The 21,263-nt window shown below is 34.4% G+C and overlaps 1 protein-coding gene across 5 annotated transcripts in view; it reads left to right on the top strand.

Annotated features, from left to right (window-relative positions):
• Positions 1-3,648: 3,648 nt before the first annotated feature.
• The window catches only part of LOC114101143 (sodium channel protein type 2 subunit alpha), a 92,640-nt gene continuing 75,025 nt past the window's right edge, over positions 3,649-21,263 (top strand). For 3 of the 5 annotated variants that reach the window (XM_027946044.2, XM_071619383.1, XM_027946038.2), the window contains exons 1-7: positions 3,649-3,915; positions 4,854-4,972; positions 14,575-14,664; positions 15,506-15,634; positions 16,212-16,303; positions 17,186-17,458; positions 20,305-20,368. In XM_027946044.2, the coding sequence (XP_027801845.1) occupies positions 3,649-3,915; positions 4,854-4,972; positions 14,575-14,664; positions 15,506-15,634; positions 16,212-16,303; positions 17,186-17,458; positions 20,305-20,368 (1,034 nt within the window). Of the gene's footprint in view, positions 3,916-4,853; positions 4,973-14,574; positions 14,665-15,505; positions 15,635-16,024; positions 16,117-16,211; positions 16,304-17,185; positions 17,459-20,304; positions 20,369-21,263 lie in introns of all 5 variants that reach the window. The other 2 variants (XM_027946045.2, XM_027946037.3) reach the window with 1 other exon arrangement.

Raw genomic sequence — 21,263 nt, 5'->3', positions numbered from 1 at the left:
GCTAGTTGTAGACAATATAATGTGAACAAATTCTGTTCTCTGTTTTTTCTTTCTTTTTTTTTCTTTTTTAAATTTTTGCTTCAACTACTTTGAGTACACCTCTTTCTCTTATGATAAAAAGATACCTGTTATAGTGACTTTGTTCTCTGTTTTTTCCTTTTTAAATTTTTGCTTCAACTACTTTGAGTACTCTTCTTTCTCTTATAATAAAAAGATACCTGTTGTAGTGACTAAACTATTCTTTCTGGCTAAACCATCCCCAGGTTCATTTCCAACAAGTACATTTTCTAATGAAAATAATGAAGCTAGAAAATGTGCAAATATATCAAGTTAATAATTAGAATTGTTTTAATTATAATTGACAACATTGCCTGATTTTTATTTAATCTTTATTTGGGGTTTTATTTGCATGAGCAAGTGTTTCTTTTCATGACTGAGTAAAGATTGCAGATTTTTAGTGTCAGACTTTGAGTTTCAATCCTGCTTACATGATTTTAGGATACTTCCCTTAATCTCAGTGTACCTCTTTTCTTCAGTTTTAAAATAAGAATCATGAAAGCATTTATTTGATAGTTACATGGAGGAAGAAATGGTACAGCACACGCTCACATCTTAGCCCTGAAGCTGGCACTTAGTAAATCCTCAAATCTTAACTGTTATTGATTGAAAGACTAGCACTAGCACTTGGGATTTCACTTTTCCTCTGTGAGTTCTTTTTTTTTTTTTTTTTTTTTTTCTGGTTGCTTTACAATGACCTAAATCAGAGATAAAATAAGAATTATGTACCATTAACTTAATTTTCCTTTCTAAGGAAAATTAATTTGTATGACACAAAAGATGTCTTTCTATTGAATTAGCAAAGGATTTTATTGGATTTCAGATACTCTGGGACTGAGGTTAATGTTAAATCTGACTATATGTAATATGTCCTTAATATAACGGCTGGTTTTTTTAAAAAAAATTTATCTAGTTGTAGATGGACACAATATCTTTATTTTTATTTATTTATTTTTATGTGGTGCTGAGGATTGAAGCCAGGGACTCACACATGAGAGGCAAGGGCTCTACCACTGAGCTACAACCCCAGGCCTAATTGCTGTTTTATATGGGTTTTTATTTTTAATCTTGTACTATTTACTTTATTTTCACTTTTTTCCCTCACACAAACTTTACTTTCCACTTGTATTTGAAATTCCTTCTTTTTTCATTTCTTCCAAAGTGGTCTGGGACAGTCACTTCAAGTGCACAGATAATCCTCATTGGGCAGCACAAGAACTCATCCTGACAATCTTCATTATGGGGAAAAACAATAATAATAATAATAATAATAATAGCTAAAGCATTCATCATCCAGGAATCTGAATGATGAATGCTTTCTTTTTACCTTTAACTTGAATTATTTATATTAATTGAACGACTTCCTGCCTTTGCAAATAAAAAACATGAACAGAAGCACTATCAATTTTTAAATTTTTTTTCTAGTTGTAGATGGACACAATATCTTTATTTTTATTTATTTATTTTTATATGATTTTAGGATACTTGCTTTAAAAATATTTTTAAAATGAATCACTGTAATTTGCAAAGTTTTAATGTTTAGAGCTTCTTTGCTGGAAGCTTCAGGCTCCGTCGCTGAACATTGCTGAAAGCTTCATCCGTGTGTACACTGGAGGTTTTCCCCCTTCATAGTTCCCAGCCCTCTAGTGGTAGTTATACTAATGTCACTTTGTAGTCCCTGAACAGGAAATGCCTGTTTTTACTTCAGTTACCAGAATCCTTTCACAGGAAGTTAGGTGTGGTCTTTGAAGGAGAATTTGAAAAAAAAAAAAAAAAATCTTTTTTTTTCTTTTTTTTTTTTTTTTCTTTTTTTAAGCATGATGGAATTTTAGCTGCAGTCCTCTTGGTTCCAGCTTATCAGTCCCAAACTCTGAGTGTAAAAGAGTCTTCAGGGGTAATGTTTTAAATTCTTATTATGCTTATTCTCTACAATGCTTTTCTACCTTTACAGGAGAATCCTTGGGGAAATCTGCAGGGAGACCACTTTCATTTTGAAGCTTTTGGCAGCATGTTTTAGCATGTTTTTTCTATTAGAGCATCCAGGCATGAGAGTTTCCTCCCTTGAGTGTGCAAGGACCAGCTTATTGCCTATACCTATTGGTAGGCATGAGGGTCTCCGGTGATAAGTGAGGAAAATGAGGGATGTTTTGGAAGTACTGTGATACTGGGAGGGCAGTCTGATAGTTGATGGCTGAAAGGTTCTGGTCAACTTCAAAAAAAATATATGAAAACTATATAGTAGCTTATGATCAGAAGTCCCTCTTTTCTCTGGCATATACTGGAGAAATGAATTGAATTAATATATTTTACTCTTAGAAAATGCATCTCATGTGTTTCAGTGGAGACTTTCATTTCTATAGTGTTATGGTTAAAATGGTTTTATATTTTTTAAAAGGAGAAAAATAGGTTAAGTGATATTTTGTACAGTTGGCATTTACAAGCCAAGGCTTTGGTTGTATTATTTAAATAGCCTAGAAACTCTTGTCTTTGGTTAAAGAAATTTCGTTTGGAATGATTGCTGTGTTCTGCTGAGTAGTCTATTTTAGTCTAGTAAAAGATGGTTTGAATCCCAGTAAAACTCCATTTATGTTATCACAAAGATCATATAACAGGAGTTTGATTAAAAGATATTTTCAACTTGTTATTTTTTTTCAATTCCAAATTCTGAAATGGATAGTCAGACCACTATGCTAGATTTTTGTAAAATGGGATCTATTCGGAAAAAAAAAAAAATGGGTTACCTTTATCGTATTTCCTAAGGTACTGTTAATTTGTTAATTTAAAAAAGAATCACACTAGCTAGCAGCAGGTTGCTAAGCCAGGGGGCCAAGCTACAGACCTCTGAGGTGTGTGACTTCCTGCCAGGTTTGGCAGGAACTGGGTCCCTTCCTGTGCAGCTTGCTAGCAGTTCCAAACACAATCGGGCATCCCCATTCCCTTGCTTTCAGGCAGTATCTAACTGTGTTTCCACAGCTTGGCGTTTCAAGATTTTTAGATTTTTTTTTTTAACCTGATGTAATGATTTTGAATGAACTCTTAAAGGTGCAAAAGTGGGCCAAAATAAAAGTGGAAAAAATTAAGAGGGACATTCAGGATCCTCACACAGCTTCATTTCTACTATTCTGTGGTTTTTCCTCTCTTATTTTGTTCCTGACATATTTTCAAAAAAAAAAAAAAAATGTTGAAAAAGATGGCTGCCAAAAATATTCACACAAGTGAAAAAGCAAGCACAAACCAGTATCCTCCATTTCCAAGCTCTGAATTTTGGGGTTTTCCCCCCAAGTAGTGTAATCACTTAAAACATTTCGGGAATGGAAGATTAGATGACTTCATAGACACCTACTGAATGTGCATGACAGATCTCTGTGTAAGCAAATGAACGCATGCATGAGGTTCCCTGAATGCTAAACACAGCTCCCTTTGTAAAGTACTATGGCTTTTGGTTTGCATACTTGATATCAGTGCTCAGTGTCATATAAACTGCCACAATAACCTTTTATCCTAATGGTCATTGCTTTTTTTCCCTCCCTGTTTCTGTAGCACTTTCTCATGCAAGGAGCTAAACAGTGATTAAAGGAGCAGGATGAAAAGATGGCACAGTCAGTGCTGGTACCGCCAGGACCTGACAGCTTCCGCTTCTTTACCAGGGAATCCCTTGCTGCCATTGAACAACGAATTGCAGAAGAGAAAGCTAAGAGACCCAAACAGGAGCGCAAGGATGAGGATGATGAAAATGGCCCAAAGCCAAATAGTGACTTGGAAGCAGGAAAATCCCTTCCATTTATTTATGGAGACATTCCTCCAGAGATGGTGTCAGTGCCTCTGGAGGACTTGGACCCCTACTATATCAATAAGAAAGTGAGTTCCTAGTCCAGTTGCCTTTATTGCCCTATTGCCTGTTTTTGGGCTGGTCCCATGGATTATGGCAAAGATTATTTGACCTCCTCCTGTCTGTCTAAAGTATTTGTAAGTTGCTGGGTGGGCCTGATCCAGTAGTGGACCAAGTATCCCAGAAATCTTTGGGAAACATTCATGTGAACCTGCATTCTGGGGACAGGCAGAGAACTGAAGAGGCATTGGGGGAATTGAGGAAGAGCAAATGCCAATTCACCTTCATGAATGCTAATTATATGTAAAATTGAGTGCAAATCAACCCTGGTTCTCTGGCAATGTGATATTAGGTTGATGTGAAAAGTGGCAAGTAGGAGTATATTTGAAATACATTTTTTTTATATTTCCAAGAACAGTATCAAAATTCCCTTTTATGATCTTCAGCTCTACACAAGGCACTTTGGTCTTCCGCAAATTTAATTATGATTTCACACCATAGACATTCTCCTTTCTATGCTTCTCCACAGAAGAAATAATCACAGGTGATATATAAGTGCCAGAAAGTTTTAGCCAAGAACATGGCCTGGAAAAACCTTGAAGTCCTCATAAGAAAATTATCTAAACCAAAGTAATTGAACCCTTTTTTCTGTTTCCTGTGAATTTTACATGCAGTTTTAAAATACTGATGTTAAAATTTAATAAAGATGCCAAGAATTCCTATGGCACTGAAACAAATTTTCTGCACAATCTTTAAATTATCATGCCACTTATTAAATTAGGAGAGTTTATAGTGCTCAGAAAAAAAAAAAAAAACTCTATCATCTTGCCACATGTTGGCAATTAGTGTACTAGTACATTATGTTATTGGACAATGTTTTCACATATGGTCTCACCTTTCCTTTAAAATATCCTTAATATATATTCTAAATTTTTTTCTGTGTGTATGTGTGTGTCTTGTTTTGCAGACATTTATAGTATTGAATAAAGGGAAAGCAATCTCTCGATTCAGTGCCACCCCAGCCCTGTACATTTTAACTCCCTTCAACCCCATTAGAAAACTAGCAATTAAGATTTTGGTACATTCATATCCTTTTAATAATGGTTGCTTATTATGGTATTTTTTCTTTTCCAAATTATTGAGCTACGAATTTTCTAACTGTATGTGGTTGGCTAGATGCTAGATGCTCTTTCTTTTTCTTTCCTCTTACTTGACATCCAGCATGTTGCAAAACAGATTCAGAGGTAAGTAAAGCCCTGTTCCTCAACCTGGGTATTTCTCCTCCCACTCACTACTCCCTTTATTTCTCCTTCACTCTCTTCTGAATTGCTTGCTACATCAAGACTTCAGGTGTTTTTTTTTGTTGTTGTTTTTTAAACATATTACCAGGTTCTCCTTTTTGTCTTCACATTTTACAGTGTTATATAATAACTTTCATGCATTAATTTTCTTCACTGCTTAAACATTTGGAAAATCTAGGTACATAAACTGAACTATACAATTTTGCGTCTTTTGATCTGAATTCAACTGCTTTCTGCTTTTTATTTTGGAATTTGAAAACTTTAAGTTAATAAGGGTTTACAATTTTCTCTATATGCACACTAGCCTTACCAATACTTGTCCAAGTTATTTTCCCAGAAGTATTCCCATTAGTTTCCTCTCTCTCTCATATATATATATATATATATATATATATATATATATATATATATATACAACTTACATATACAACTAATATATACATATATATACACTATAACTAATATGCATATATTAGTTGTATTTTCCATTCTTTATATATGTACATATGTATGTATATATATATATATATATATATATATATATATATATATAAAGAATACAACTAATATATATACACACATACATATGTATGTATTGTATTCTTCATTTTTTTATTGAAGTATTTACTTCCTAGAAATGGAATTGATAACACCCTGAAGACAGACAGAAATGCATTTACTCCTTGAAGTCAAATGTAGTAGTTAGGAATAAAAGTTTTTTTTATTCTAGGCCAAGGGCAATTGTCTGGCTGAAAGCAGCCCCGGAAAAGCCTATGGAGCAAAAGCTTAGAAGACTGGGGCTATGCCAGGCAGTGCCATTGACAGGAAGCACACAGAAGCCCTGGGATGAGGAGTGGTTTATATCGGAACCAGAGGTGAGGCAGGGGAAACTCTTTTCCTCAGATAGGGCAATTGTTGGTATTCTTTCTTCTTCAGAAAGAGTCATGGCTTGGGAATCCCATGACCTTGTCAACTCAGAGGCTAGTTATAAGGCTGCCGCATAAAAGCCCACTACCATTATCAGGCACAGAAAATATTTTGAGTCAGATAGGTAGGAAATTTACAACATGGGATAAGTCACATACAGAATACTTTCACAGTACTGGATGGAGAGGATATAAAACATACCCCCAGTCTTGCCTGAGCACGAGGCAAACAATAGATTTAAAAGCAGGACATAAAGAAAACCTGCTTTTTGCTCTAATGCAACCCTCTCTCCAGGTTTTGTGGAAGCATCAACACATTTTCATTTGGTATTTTAGATTGAAAATTTATGGTGTGTTACCTTAAGCAATAATGTTTCTTTATCTCTGTTTTATAAATAAGAGAATCCAGTTAGAAAACAGTGTCTTTGAGTTATCATTAGAAATGAAAGATAAAGTTGGGATTTATATTTGGGTCTCCTGAATTATAAATGATGATCTCTTATTATATCTCAAGTGCAATGAAGAAATCTATCCATAAATTAGTCATTATACTTTGAATAGTTATATTTTAATTATTATTATGTACTTAAAATGAATATGGAAAACTCAGATTCAGCCCACAGCCCTGTTCATATGGTAGGCACTGGGAGAATATGTATTCAATAAATAAACGACTAATAAATTAGAGGTTAGAGAACACAAAAATATGTGGGGGAAAAAAGCAGAATACCTGAATGGATCAGAAAAATTCCTTTTGTCCTCTACCAATGATGAAATGGAATTAAGAAAGCCCATACAAATGAAAAATAGAGATTTTTTTTGAAAGATGCTTGTAGAGATATCATGTATTTCTTTGAAAATCTCATAAAAACTCAAAAGAAAATATTCCTAGGATATTATGAATCCTAACTTAAGACCCTCTGGAACACAGGGCCTCATGGTAGAGGGCACAGTCAGCTTTAAAAGTTCTGATGGAACAAGCTGGGCACTGAGGACAAAGTTTCTGCCAGGAGCGCTCTAAAATGCTAGGTACAATTTTAATTTGAATGTTTTCCATAAGGAAGCACTCAATCTTTCATGGTAAAGTTGGTAAGAGGTCTGTAGAGATGCAAGTTGAATTGTGGAAGCAACCAGGTAAATCTGTTAGATGGGTTAGGCAGTGATGTTTATTCTCCTAGAGACTCTGTGGTATATAACCACAATTTTTCCAAGGTAGACATTTAGACTTTCTCAAATCTCTAATTGCCTGAATGAAACTATTATATTTCAAATGTCTCACCTTGGAGTACAGATAAAAGAAAAGGCAGGTGGGCTAACAGTCTTAGACAAATTCATCAGTTAGCTAGTGAACTCAGATATATATAACATTGAAATTTTTGACTGATTTTCACAATTACATTGTTATCTATACCTCACAATGCAAACCCTAGATTCAAACCGTGGTTTTCCGACTTCAAGTACAGCATTTTTTTTTTTTTTTTGCTGTATTTTAAAAATGCTTATAAATGGCTGCAGGAATCTGTGGTGGACTTTGGTGGAGACAATAACAGTGGCAAAATGTCAGAAATTTTAGATTTATTTTGCAAGAAAGGCTGACAGGATTTGCTAAGCAATTGAATGTGGAGAATAATGGAGTAAGACTATTTAAGGGTTACACTAAGTGTTTAGTCTGGTTAAGAAGGAAAAATTGATTTACTGTTGAGTGAGCTTGGGACAGCTTTGGAGTTGGAGTAATTTGGTGGGTAAAATCAAGAACTTGGTTTTGAACATCTTATGTTTGAGACACTTGCTAGACATTTAGTGGAGGAGTTGAAGAGTTAGATGTGTATGCAAATCTGGAGCTCAGGAAATTGTTAAACTGGAGTTAAAACTTTGGAAGATGTCAGTTTATGGATAGTTCTTTAAAGTCACTGCACTGGACTAGGTCACAAAAGATCTGAGACACTTCAAATCACACGATTAACATGAAATTGCCTATCATTCACCAAATGTTAGAAAAATGAAATCAAATGTTAGAAAAATGAAAATCATTGAAAACCTACATTCAGATCCTTCTGAGATTTGCTTATCAGTTCTATGATGTTGAGCATTACTGTTTGCTTTCTTTCTTCTTCTTCTTCTTTTTTTTTTTTTTGTACCAGTAATTGAACCCAGGGCACTTAACCACTGAGCCACATTTGCAGCTCTTTTTATTTTATTTTGAGATAGGACCTCATTAAGTAGCTGAGACTAGCTTTGAATTTGTGATCCTCCTGCCTCAGGCTCCCAAGCTGCTGGATTACAGTCATGTGCCACCACACCTGGCAAGCATTACTCTTTTTAATCTCAGTTTTTCATCTATAAATGATGATCATAGTTTATAAATCAATAATAATAAAATGTATGACAAATACCTCAACCTAGGATCCATGACTAGCACTCAGCACTTAGTGGATACTTGACAAAGGGTAACTATGACCACCACTGTTAGTAGTAGTAATAATTCTAGAAGTAACTTTTGTAAAGATTAGCAAGAAATCTTTCATATTGCTTAAGGAATTCCACACAGAATTCTATACAAATTACTGCTCAGCTCCACCTTATCCTTGCAAATGAAAAGCTCTTATAGCACCAAAAGTGGGAGCTTTACATGACCAAAACGCTCTGTGAGCATCCTCAACTCTCTCATTCTTCAGATGAGAGATGAGGCCCAGACATGTGTAGTTCCTCCCTAAGTCTACATTATCCATCAGTAGCAGGGATAAAACTTCAGACCCAATCCTCTGACTCTCAGCCCTTTGCATTCTTTATTCATCAGAAGAAAACTAATTTTTAATCTGTTAAACATAATATATCAGGGACATTGCAAAGTCTATATCTGCACATTTCAAAGGTTCTTTTCAGTGGCTCCAACTTACTAAACTTAGATGATACTTATAAAAAAATATTTCAACTGATAAATATCCAAACAAATAACTATACAGGTCTATAGGAAAGGAAATGTTACAACTTAATGATTTTTCCTTCTTTTTGTTTTCAGTATTCAAAGGTTCTCCTAGTTTTCTACCAGCAAAGAGGCATTTGCTAATATTAAAATTAAACAACTCAAGAGTTAACTGTATGTATGTGAGATCTATTCAATATTTTTCCTGGTTCATAAATAGGTATAGATATCTAGAAAAACACCTATCCTAACTCTGCTTAATTCTCCATTTTTAGTTCAGAAAAACTCTCACATAGATCTACTCTCTACGTCTTTTTTATATATAAGTTAAATATTTCTATGGATAATATTTATCATTACAAAGTTCTTATACAGATGAGCTGGGGATGTAGCTCAGTTGGTAGAGTGCTTGTCTCTCATGCACAAAGCCCTGGGTTCAATCTTTAGCACCACAAACAAACAAACAAACAACAACAACAACAAAAAAGAAAAAACAGTTCTTGTACAGAGCAGCACTCTGGCCTTCCTCAAGAATAACAGAAATATTCTATATTTTATGTCCAATAAACAAATGATTAGTGGTAATAAAAATAGTTATTATCTTAGCAGACAATAACCATATCCCATAAGAAGAGTTTTAGTGCTGTTATTCATATTTACTTATGAAAACTGAGCCTCCCAAAACTAAGCAGCTTGCTGAAGCCCTCCTGGCTGCTAAGGGCTGTCTGTGACCAACAGAGTTCATGCTTCCTCACAGACAGAGGGCAGGCCTGCCAGAGGTCCACATCAAAGCTCACAACCACTTTCAGCATAAACACAAAGGTCTTCCTCATTATATGCACACAGAAAAAATTTCACATTTTCAACTGGAAAGTTAGTATTCATCAGTAGGGTAACATGCTTTTACTAATACCTAGTATACAGAAATCAGTAGAAAAAAAAAAGACTTTTTTTCTAATGTTTTAATAAGGTTAATCTGCCTGCTTTATTTTATAAAGACAAGCTCTTAAGAAAGTATTATTCCAAGATACATTGCTCTTTTGAAAAATGCACTCCAGCTTATGGCTTGGCTTTAGATTTGGAAAATAATATAGGATTATGCATTTTTCTACCCATTGTAGCCCTTTGAAATCTGCCTTTTGGGTGTAGTTTCTATATTAACATGGTATCACCACTACTAAATTCATACCTATATTTTTGCATTTGAATAACTGTGTGTCTAACTAAAACTATACTTTTTTAGTCACCCATCAAAATTCAGGAGAAAGTATGTGACTGGTGAAATAAGTAAAAATAAATTAACAATTATTAATAAAGTTAATGAATTTAGAAACTTTCTATTTGGATATACTTATGATACCCAAGGTGTACATACTTGACTCTAGCTCTCTCCTCTCTTATTTTAAGAGGAAGGAAGATACTCAAGTCCCGTAGCCTGATGGGCTGACTGAGATAAGCTAGGTTTAAAGGAGCTGGCTGCAGCAATAACTAAGAAAACAGAGAAGAGACTACATAAAACACGAACATGAGTTTCTAAGAATAAGAGCAGGACAGCTCTGCGACCTTAAGGGTCAACTCCACACTGGACAGTGCTGGAAAATGAGCAAGAGAGCAAGCGCACCCACAACCCCTCTATTTATTAGGGAAAAGACATTCGATAGAATATTCCACCCAAACAAGGCAAGGGATAGGGTTTCGAAAGGTGGAGTCTTGCTTTGTAATGTCTTGTAGTCAGCAGATGGATGGACATCTTGGCAAGTCACACCCACCTCAGGTGTTGTGTGGGATCACAGGCAGAGCAAGAGGAAAGGCATACTTAAGTCACACCTCCCAATCAGCATGCAATGCCAGACCAGTCCCCTCATATCACGCTCAAATGTGCATAGCTCACACACACAGCCCATGGATGGCTCATGACATGCAAGTTTGTTTTTGAGTGTGATTCAGAATTTTTAAACTAAAGTGTTTATTTTCCTCTTACATTTATAATGATGCAATGTGAAAAATAACTGCTATTGAGCATAATACCTTATTATCTATGACTTCCTAAAAATAATCATTATTCAATTAGTAATTAGTATTGAAATATACTTTAACTTATTAAATACAATTAAATTCTACTCTTATGAATAGTATTTATAAGAAACAAAGCTATAGTTGAGTCCATATGTAATATAAATCTCATGAGAATGTCCACCTTATGTTTATTTCTATGTCCTACCTTTTTATAAAATTCAGATACCTTTAAGTACAAAATATGTGAGATTTGTCATGAGGGGTATATTTTAAGGTACTATAGGGATATGTAACTAGTAGATATAAACAAAAGAGGCATTATTGTGAACAGCTTTCTACTGAAAGTGTCTTTTTATCTCAGTGCTAAAGCAAAAACATGGATTGGCCAGAGTGAAGCAGAGACCATTTCCAGGGAGTGGAAATAGCAAGACCTTAGTATGCAAAGGGCCAAACAAAAACAAACAAACAAACAAAAAAACTCATAACATTTATACACAAATTACAAAATAATTGGGATTAAGAAAATACAATTAAGAGAAAAGAAGTTGAAAAGGAAGTCTACAGGGAACAGAACTCTCAGAATCTTGATTATGTGTTAGGACACTCGATCCTCATTCTAAGAATAGTGTAGAACAACGAAAATGATACAGATTACATTTCCAAAGGTCATTTGGGGATCATGTGCAGAATAGATTAAAAGGAGCCAAATATAGATTCATTGTAGAGGAAACTACTATAAAGTAGATGGACTATTAGACTTGATTTTAGTCTTGATGGACACTTGGAACATGCAGTGATGTGGGGATGGACAATAGTGAACTAACTAGGGAGACAGCAGGCAGAATTGACAATATTGTGTTGGATGTATAGTCTTAAGGAGAGAGAGAGATCCAAGACTGCTCCTAGGTGCCTGGCTAGATCATGAGACATTTTGTAACATCCATAGTACCCAAGGTATTTAGAGGTATTTAGTCAGAACAAAGGGATAAGATGAAAATATTTTTAGTTCCATTTTAGACCTTGGGTAAAAGTGCAATTGTCATGTAGACAACTGAGACAAATGAAGTGTCACCTGGAAAGAAGTCTTTCATATTGGTAGGCATGTGGATGGTACCTGAAGCTATGTTTGCTGAAGAGCTCTACTATGTTGGGGATGGCAGAATAGGAAAGATGGCTTAGATATTCTGTATTTTTTTTCAGAAAGGGAAATGCAACTTTCGTGTTTCTCCTGAAGCATGAAGAAACGTAGAAACTTGAAAGCAAAGGGAAGAGAACTTAATGAAAATGGGAGGGATGATCCTTATTGAATGTCACTGGAAACCATGTCCAATAAAAACTCAAATTTATCCTTTGTTTTTCAGTGACAAAACATGGAGATGTTTTTCATCTTTAGAAAAAAAAGCTGGCAGGCTGAGTATGTGATAGATATATATGGAAAAGAAAGATCAACAGCCAGCCACTCTTCTCCTGTGAAAAGGAGAAGAGTGGCTGACATGTAAGCAGTTGAAGAGGGTTATGGATTATAGGGATTATCTCCCTCTCCTCCAGGATAGGAGGGACATAAGCAAATTTGTGTTGATAGGAAGAGGCCAATAAAGTGGCAGCCACTAAAGGTAACAGAAGGAAGAAGTAAGAGGTTGCTGACATAGTCTGGAAAGGTGGAAGGTGTTCAGGGTATGGATGGGGGGATAGAAAACTTCCCCACTGTACCCGGAAGGAGCAGAGGATACCCAGTGTACAGAGGTTTATCAGTTTGGGGATGGGAAATGGAGTTCTATGCCATCTTTTATCTCTGTAAAGTAAGAAATGAGACCATGAGCTTGCAATGCAGAGGAAAGCAAGAAGAGGGTTGCTGATTGAAGAAAAGTGTAGAATGCTCAAAATTATCTCTGTAGACAGTAAGAGGTAGGGCCCAGTAGTAGAATACATGGCTGCTGAGGACCCCCAAAGCTAGTGACTACGCATTTAGTATGGTGACCATCTGCCAAGGAGGATTATATGTTTCCTGGCAGGGCCAGTCAAGCCAGCAGGCACAGAGGAACCTCTGGTTTTACCTACTAATAGTAAAACATCTTTAATTTTATCTTATCTTTTGTTCATTTTTAGCAATAAAGGAAAACTGTGTTTCTTCTTTGAAATGGTGTTTTCTGTGTTCTCTAGATTGTAGTGCCCTCACGTGGCTGATGCACATCAATCAGTTATAACCATTTTCATGTGGATGCCTTTGAACAAGCTGAGAATTAAGCAAGGCCTTATTGCATTGTTACTAAAAACAAAGATCAATTATTAGTTTGAAGAAAGTTGCAAAGAAACTTTCTTTCTATATTAATACAGCACTGCCTACTAACTGTCCTATTGTGTCGCAAGTGTATGTTGTTGATATTTTGTGATGTTTAAGCAACATGATGATTTACAATAAGAATAGGGTGATGGGCTGGGGATATAGCTCAGTTGGTAGAGTGCTTGCCTTACATGTACAAAACCCTGGGTTTGATCTTGATCCTCAGCGCCCCTCCCCCCCCCAAAAAAAAAACAGAGTGAGGAGGGATGTGAATAGTATTTAGTCCTTCCCTGAGATTTTTATAATCGTGTCAAAATTCATACTAATATAGGTTAATTATATAATTGAAAATGAATCTTTATTGTGCTTTATATAAAAGTCTTTTCACTTATCGGACTACTGAATATTTTCTTACTTTTTTTTTTTTGCTGTTTTATCAATGTAAAGAAAAGTGAAGAGTATTGGCTATAACAACATAGGCAAAGTGGGATAAAATGAAACAAATCATATATTATAAGCAGTATTCTCTATTATCCAGGAAACGAGGAAAGTAAATTGTTGAGCATCTACTATGTATCAGGTGCATGAAGTTGTAGGAAATTTGACATATTTTTACTAATTTGATTCTTCTAACAATCTTGTGAAGTGGTTATTCTTTTTTCTTACTTTCAACAATATCATATGTCAGTTAAGACTCAGGGAACTTCATAAGTAATTTTGCCTTAGTTACAAATTCAAGTAATGCATACTAATACCAACCACTTTCACACACAATTTGGAATATTATGAGCAATTTCAGTATATTAGCATTCAGCAAGGACCTTATTATAACACATTTTTTCAGTATGACCCTTATAATGAAGTTATAACACATTTAATTCATTACTTGAATACTTTTGTTGAATTTTTTCCAAGGTTTACTTACATGCTAAACTTGCAGTTCTATTATTTAGTTGAGTCTGTTTCTATGAAAACTTCTATTGATGAATTAGTCACCAATGAACTCATTTCTTAACATTTAATCTTTTTAATATCTAAACGCATATAGTATAGTCCCAAGTAAGTTGATGGTTTGGGCTAAAGTGCTCTACAAATGGATTGTTGAATTACAGAAATGTAAAAAAAAAAAATGAGTATAAAAAAATAAGCATGGAAACTTTATCCTTCATGTGGTGAGGACATGATAATGCATGAAACTGAGATGTTTCTATTAGTCTTTATCTTCCTTGACAATTTTCTACTTTTTTCAATGTGCTCATTATGTGCACAATTCTTACCAACTGTGTATTTATGACCATGAGTAACCCTCCAGACTGGACAAAGAATGTGGAGTAAGTAGAAATTTTTAAAATGTCTTTCAATGTTGACAACTCTTTGTTTCATGTTGTGGCTTTAATATCTTTTGACCTTTTCAGTTTCTTTAACAAATCATGCCAACTACTCTAAATCAGACACAAACTCAAGTTCATTTCAATCATCAATTCTCTCTAGGACAAAGACTACAGAGGCTTTTAAAGTTACTCAAACTACTGCACTGGGTTGACTGTTAATATTTGTAGCCATTTATCTTCCTTGTGAGTCTTATATTCTGTTAAACATTACCAAATATTACTAGTATCTACTAATAAAAATTATGTTTAGTTTATATATTTCTTTTCTCATGCTTCACAGTTTTATGTTTTAGTAATATATATTTTGTGGTCCCTAATGGTGCTTATTCTATGAAACACATATGTTCCATTTATTTTGGGAATAATATATATTTGCTTATATCAGATTGAAAGTCAGTATATTTCAGGTAACATCATCATATAATATGATATTTTTTTGATTCTTAATATTAATTAATATAAAAAGAATGATATTCATTTATTTATAGTCAATAAGAATGTCTTTCAGAATTTAATGCTACTTTTTGTCTTAAGCCCTAACAAAGCTCCATATCAGAGGGAGACCAATGTGGAAGCCTCTGTTTTATTTGTTAGTTAAGTCAGCTTTAAGATATGTACACATTGAGTGTGGGATGTAGCTCAAATCTTGTAGAGAATATGCTTAGCATGCATGAAGCCCCAAATCCAATCCCCATCACCTAAATTTTTTTTTTAAAGTATATTCATATAAATTGCATAAGATCAAAAGACATTTAATGTAAGTTTGACTATTTTCTCTCAGGTACACCTTTACAGGAATTTATACTTTTGAGTCACTTATTAAAATACTCGCGAGGGGCTTTTGTTTAGAAGATTTTACATTTCTCCGGGATCCATGGAATTGGTTGGATTTCACAGTCATTACTTTTGCGTAAGTATCTTCATATATTTTCTTTCCTGGAAGAGTAAATCACTGGTGGGAGTTTACATTTTATTTCTGCTTAGTGGCATCCCCTAGAAAATTGAAATTGTCCTTAGTTACCTTGTGATTTTAGAATATTTTTCTTCCAATCAAATTATTCAGTTTGGAGAAATTAGGAACCATCATGATAAATTCTGTGGCTTTGGTTTCACTGAGCACTGTAAAATAATGATGTTACGTCTCCCAAATAATAGAGATTAGGATCAATGACAATGCCATTTCTCTCTTAATTGGGAAATTTGATGGCAACAATCATCGAAGTTGAAAATGGTCTTGATTGAAGATCAAGGTAGACTTAGATTTCCCGAAATTCTGAATAACTCTGATTTAATTCTACAGGTATGTAACAGAATTTGTAAACCTAGGCAATGTTTCAGCTCTTCGAACTTTCAGAGTCTTGAGAGCTTTGAAAACTATTTCTGTAATCCCAGGTAAGAAGAAACTGGTATAAGGTGGTAGGCTCCTTATATCTCCAACTGTTTCTTGTGTTCTGTCATTGTGTTTGTGTGTGAACTCCCTATTGCAGATATGTGACAGAGTTTGTGGACCTGGGCAATGTCTCAGCGTTGAGAACATTCAGAGTTCTCCGAGCATTGAAAACTATTTCAGTCATTCCAGGTGAGAGCTAGGTTAAACACTGAGGCTGACTTTAGCTGCACTGGTGCTACCATCACTGCTTTCCTTTGGCAGGAGCCTTGTTGCTTGGTGCATATGGCAAATAACTTTGTAAAAAGCAAGAATTGGTACATCATGGTTTGGATGGATTTGATTCTGTGCTTTTTACTAGTTGCTTTCTTTTCAACTATTCTAAATCAGCCTTTGAGTTTAACAAGTTTTGCATGAGGCATTTGCAGTATCAGGCTACCTGGTTTGCATTATGTAACATCAAGCTTTCCGCAATAGAAGCTAAACTATGAGAATTCAAACTGATGCAAATTTGACCATGTAGGCCCCAAACTGGCAATATTTTTAAGTGCAGATAAATGAAAGAGCAAGGGATAGCATGAGTGCTGCATGGGGCTCAGTTTTCAGATGTCTTCCTTTTTTTTTAAACCCACATTCAAGTTTTCAGATTCACAAATTTACAATCTCATAATTCAGTGACATCAAGATTTCTCACTATTCTATTCCTATAGACGTTTTCAAACCAATAATGGGTTAGAGAGTAAGACATCTGCAAATAAAAAGCAAAATATTTACATAAGGTTGAGTTTAAGCATGAATAACAAATTCATTTCTTTTGCTCTAAGAAGTGTTTGGAAACACACATTTGGTTCGTTTCCATTCACAGTTCTCTAATGAACATACAAGTTCTGCTTTCATTCATTTTCACCAGCTAGCAGGCTTTTCATGAAATGTTATTCAGTCACAAGCATTACACTAATATTGTTGGCATTCTGCATGACATTTTTATTTTCCAGGAAAAGCTCATGATATTTTTATTGGTAAAATAGCTATTGAATAGTGCATTAAAATTCCTCCCTCTGGCTTTATTTGTAGGCCTGAAGACCATTGTGGGAGCCCTGATCCAGTCGGTGAAGAAGCTCTCAGATGTCATGATCTTGACTGTGTTCTGCCTCAGCGTGTTTGCACTGATAGGCCTGCAGCTCTTCATGGGCAACCTGAGGAATAAATGTTTGCAATGGCCCCCAGATAATTCTTCCTTTGAAATAAATATCACTTCCTTCTTTAATAACTCATTGGATGGGAACGGTACCACTTTCAATAGGACAGTGAGCATGTTTAACTGGGATGAATATATTGAGGATAAAAGTAAGATATACTCTCTTACCATTAAGTTGTTTAGTTCTTGAAATATTAAATACCATGTATGGTGGGAATTATCTCACATTTGATGGGAACAATGTGACTTAGACTAATTTAAGACGATTTACTTCATGTAGTAGGGAAATCCAATCCTTTTTCTATAAGAAAATTGCATTTGAAAATGTGTTATCTTTTTCTAAACCACTGTGGTAAACAGTTCCATACTATGCTATAAAACAGGTCAGGAGTTTCAGACATCTTAATAAATGAGTAGTTTGAACCATTCAGTGTATTATGCTAATATATATTATTAAGATCATTGGGGAAAACAATTTGGACCTATCTGATTGACTCAACACATACATTGAGAACATATGATGTATCTGGAAGTAGAGAAACCACTCACCAAGAAGAAGCCAGAACTTGTACACAAATTTGAAAGTTAAGCAACCTGGTTCAGTCATTCACTTATTGATATTTCATTTCATTACTTTGGTGTCAATCATTGTATTATAGTTGTTTATCAGTATAATTTGATTTTATTTTAAGCCCAGACATCAGAATAATCTTAAGATGCCATATACTTCATTATTTCTTATGATTGAGACCAGCCCCTCTGTCCTTTGGTAGGCCTTGCCCCTTCCTCTCCATGTAATATTAGGCTAGCCAAATTCCACTGGTCTCTTGATTATCCATACTCCACAGAGATATTTATTCTGAGATATCCTACACGGTATACATGTATTGTAGGATCATAAGAAATTATATCCCTTCTCACATTATAGTGCTGTTTAAAAAGTTAACATTCTTATAAAGATTTATATTTGAGAGAAAAAAAAAATTATTGGATAAATGAATAAATCTAAAAACCATCAATTAATTATGAGATTTCCCATTTATTAATATATAATAATAGAATAATGACAAGCTTTGCCCATAAATATTTTCTTTATTTCTGGTTGTTTCCCTCAGATGAATTTCTATCAATAATATTTTGGAGGGGTGACAGGATATAACCAGATTAAGACTATACACATATAGCATCAAATTGCTTTTCTGAGAGATCATACCATACTATATCATCAACAGAAGTATCCATCTTACAGAATTCTCACTAATACTAATTATTATTGTATTTTAAAATCATTGGGTAGAAGGAAAAATGGACAATACTACTCTTTTGTTGTTGTTCCTCAATTATTAATTTAGAGAATTAAAATATATTTAATAGTATCATTAAGCATTTAAATATTTCCTATAATGTGAATCATCTGTTGATTTTTTATCATGTATTTTTGGGAAATTCATATGAGATTTTTAATTTATCAAGTATATTAAAATTTAATATTTTTTTGACAAGTATATTCTTAACTTGTTTTCCATCTCATGGCTTGTTTTTGTTGTTGTTGTTGTTTTGGTTTGGTTTGGATTTTTTTTTTGCGGGGTGGGGGGGGTACCAGGGATTGAACTCAGGGGCACTCAACCACTGAGCAACATCCCCAGCCCTATTTTGTATTTTATTTAGAGACAGAGTCTTACTGAGTTGCTCAACACCTCACTTTTGCTGAGGCTGGTTTTGAACTCACAATCCTCTTGCCTCAGGCTCATGAGCCACTGGGATTACAGGTGTGTGCCACTGCGCCCAGGACTTATAGCTTTCTTTTTCTTTTTTAATATGTCTTTAGTTGTTGATGGACCTTTATTTTATTCATTTATTTATTATGTGGTGCTGAGAATCGAACCCAGTGCCTCACACATGCTAGGAAAGTGCTCTACCACTGAACCACAACCATAGCCCCTGTAGCTTACTTTTGATGCCTAAGTGATATTAAATTTTAGGCAGTCAAATAAACAAAATTGTTGTCATTTTTTTTCTGTTTTTGTATTTAGAAAATACTGTTGATTAAGACATGAAAATAATCACCTAAATATTCAACAAATAAAAGTCATGTATATTCTTGCTATCATATTTAGTGAACTTATCTTTAAATCTATAAACACCTAGAAATATTTTTAATATTTATTTTGATGTGAGAGTCTAATTTTTTTTACAAAATATGACACAGATCTACCTACATCATCTATTAGAATAATCCTTGAATAAAGGGCCTAAATATTAACATAACAAATTTGGGAAGTTCATATATGTATGTGTTTGTTTATATACATGTTTTCATGTTTTTATTTGTGAATATATAAATCATTTTTATATGTATGTTTCCTGAGCTCATCTCTTATAAAAACCATGTCATTTCTTAAAAAAAATAAAAAAAATAGATACAATAGACATGTATTTCCAAAGATAAAAACTTTATACATTTGAAAGACAGAAATCAAGCAAAAACCCAGAACAGAATATTTTGAGAAGGAACAAACACCTAAGCCCATTTCTCACAAGAAATTAAGTAAAACTGGGTGGGCGAAAAAAGTTTGAAGCTATTTTGTGTCCAGGCAAAAAGTATCCTAAAGTAAAGATTTATTTGCTTGTAAACACTTAAAAGCAGGGTTTCTCTCTCTCTCATTTTGTAACAAAAATCAACCTAATTTCTCAGTTTTTTTTCAGTGCCCCAAACAGTGTGAGTTTCCATTTGCAATAAATGATGACACGAGAATGCTATCAGAGTTATTCCTTTGGAAAAGTTTCTTTCTAAAATAAATTTTCTGAACACATATTTGATCAAAAATGTTATATACTTACATTTGTTTAGTACTTATTATGAAAATCTTTTATTATTTTATCTACCTTATTGTGAATGAAAACATTTGTAGGCTTTGTCACCTATGTACAATGTTATAGTAAAGTGTTCTAAAGTCTTTTTAATGATTCTCTCTATTCTTTACTCTTCAAATAGGTCACTTTTATTTTCTGGAAGGGCAAAATGATGCGCTGCTGTGTGGCAATAGCTCAGATGCGGGGTAAGTTGTGCTTCCTATTGATTCTCAGCCCTCGCTGCTCCTTCAGCCTCAATAACCTATCACCTCCCACCCATCCAGCCCCACACACTCCTCATTCAAAGCACTGCATAAATTCCACTTCACGCTGGCTCTCAGAATAGCCAAGATAAGTGTGGATTCTCACCTCCTTCACACACTCATATACAGCAATTATTTTTCCATACTAGGTCACATCTAATCTTCCAAGTTAGCTCAATGGAAAATAGAGAGAAAAGCAGTGCATACACATAAGCGGCTTAAGTTAATAGAATTCATAAGCACATACTTGTAGACGTGTGACATTTTATTTATGCTAATGTGCTCTCCATGGCTTAAAATGCAAAATCTCTGAAGATAATGTCAATATCTGAGGCGTGGTAACTATATGTCTAGCATATTTTAACAAAGTGCAAAAAAAACCACAAAGACCACAGTGTGGAGTTTCCTCATAGATTTGTGCCTCCTCTAATCTTCTTCTTCTTTTTTTTTTTCATATGATAAATGGGCATAATTATATACCCCACACTTACTTCTGCCTCAAGACATTTTTGGTGAATGTCAACTTTCCCTGTAGACTTTTTTATCTGGTCCTGACTTCTAGTTGCAGAAGATATTAATCAGGATATGATTTCTTTTATATGGAGATGTGATAAATATAACTTGACAGTTATGAATCACAACAGAACCCACAAAATAAACTTAACAGATTGTTATGATAAATCAGTTTGCATGCTGAAGGGTCGAGTGCTGGGTAAAGTTAGAGGATCAGGCTTTCTCTAGAGTCTGCATTGAATAGACTGGCATCCCTAGGAACAGAAAAATCATTCAATGGGCTTGCAGCTGCTGACCTCCTCTCCTTGCTCTAACCTAACTATAG

Source organism: Marmota flaviventris, chromosome 11, assembly GCF_047511675.1.
Source record: "Marmota flaviventris isolate mMarFla1 chromosome 11, mMarFla1.hap1, whole genome shotgun sequence".
Classification (NCBI taxonomy): domain Eukaryota; kingdom Metazoa; phylum Chordata; class Mammalia; order Rodentia; family Sciuridae; genus Marmota; species Marmota flaviventris.
This window is presented reverse-complemented; position numbering and strand designations above follow the sequence as displayed.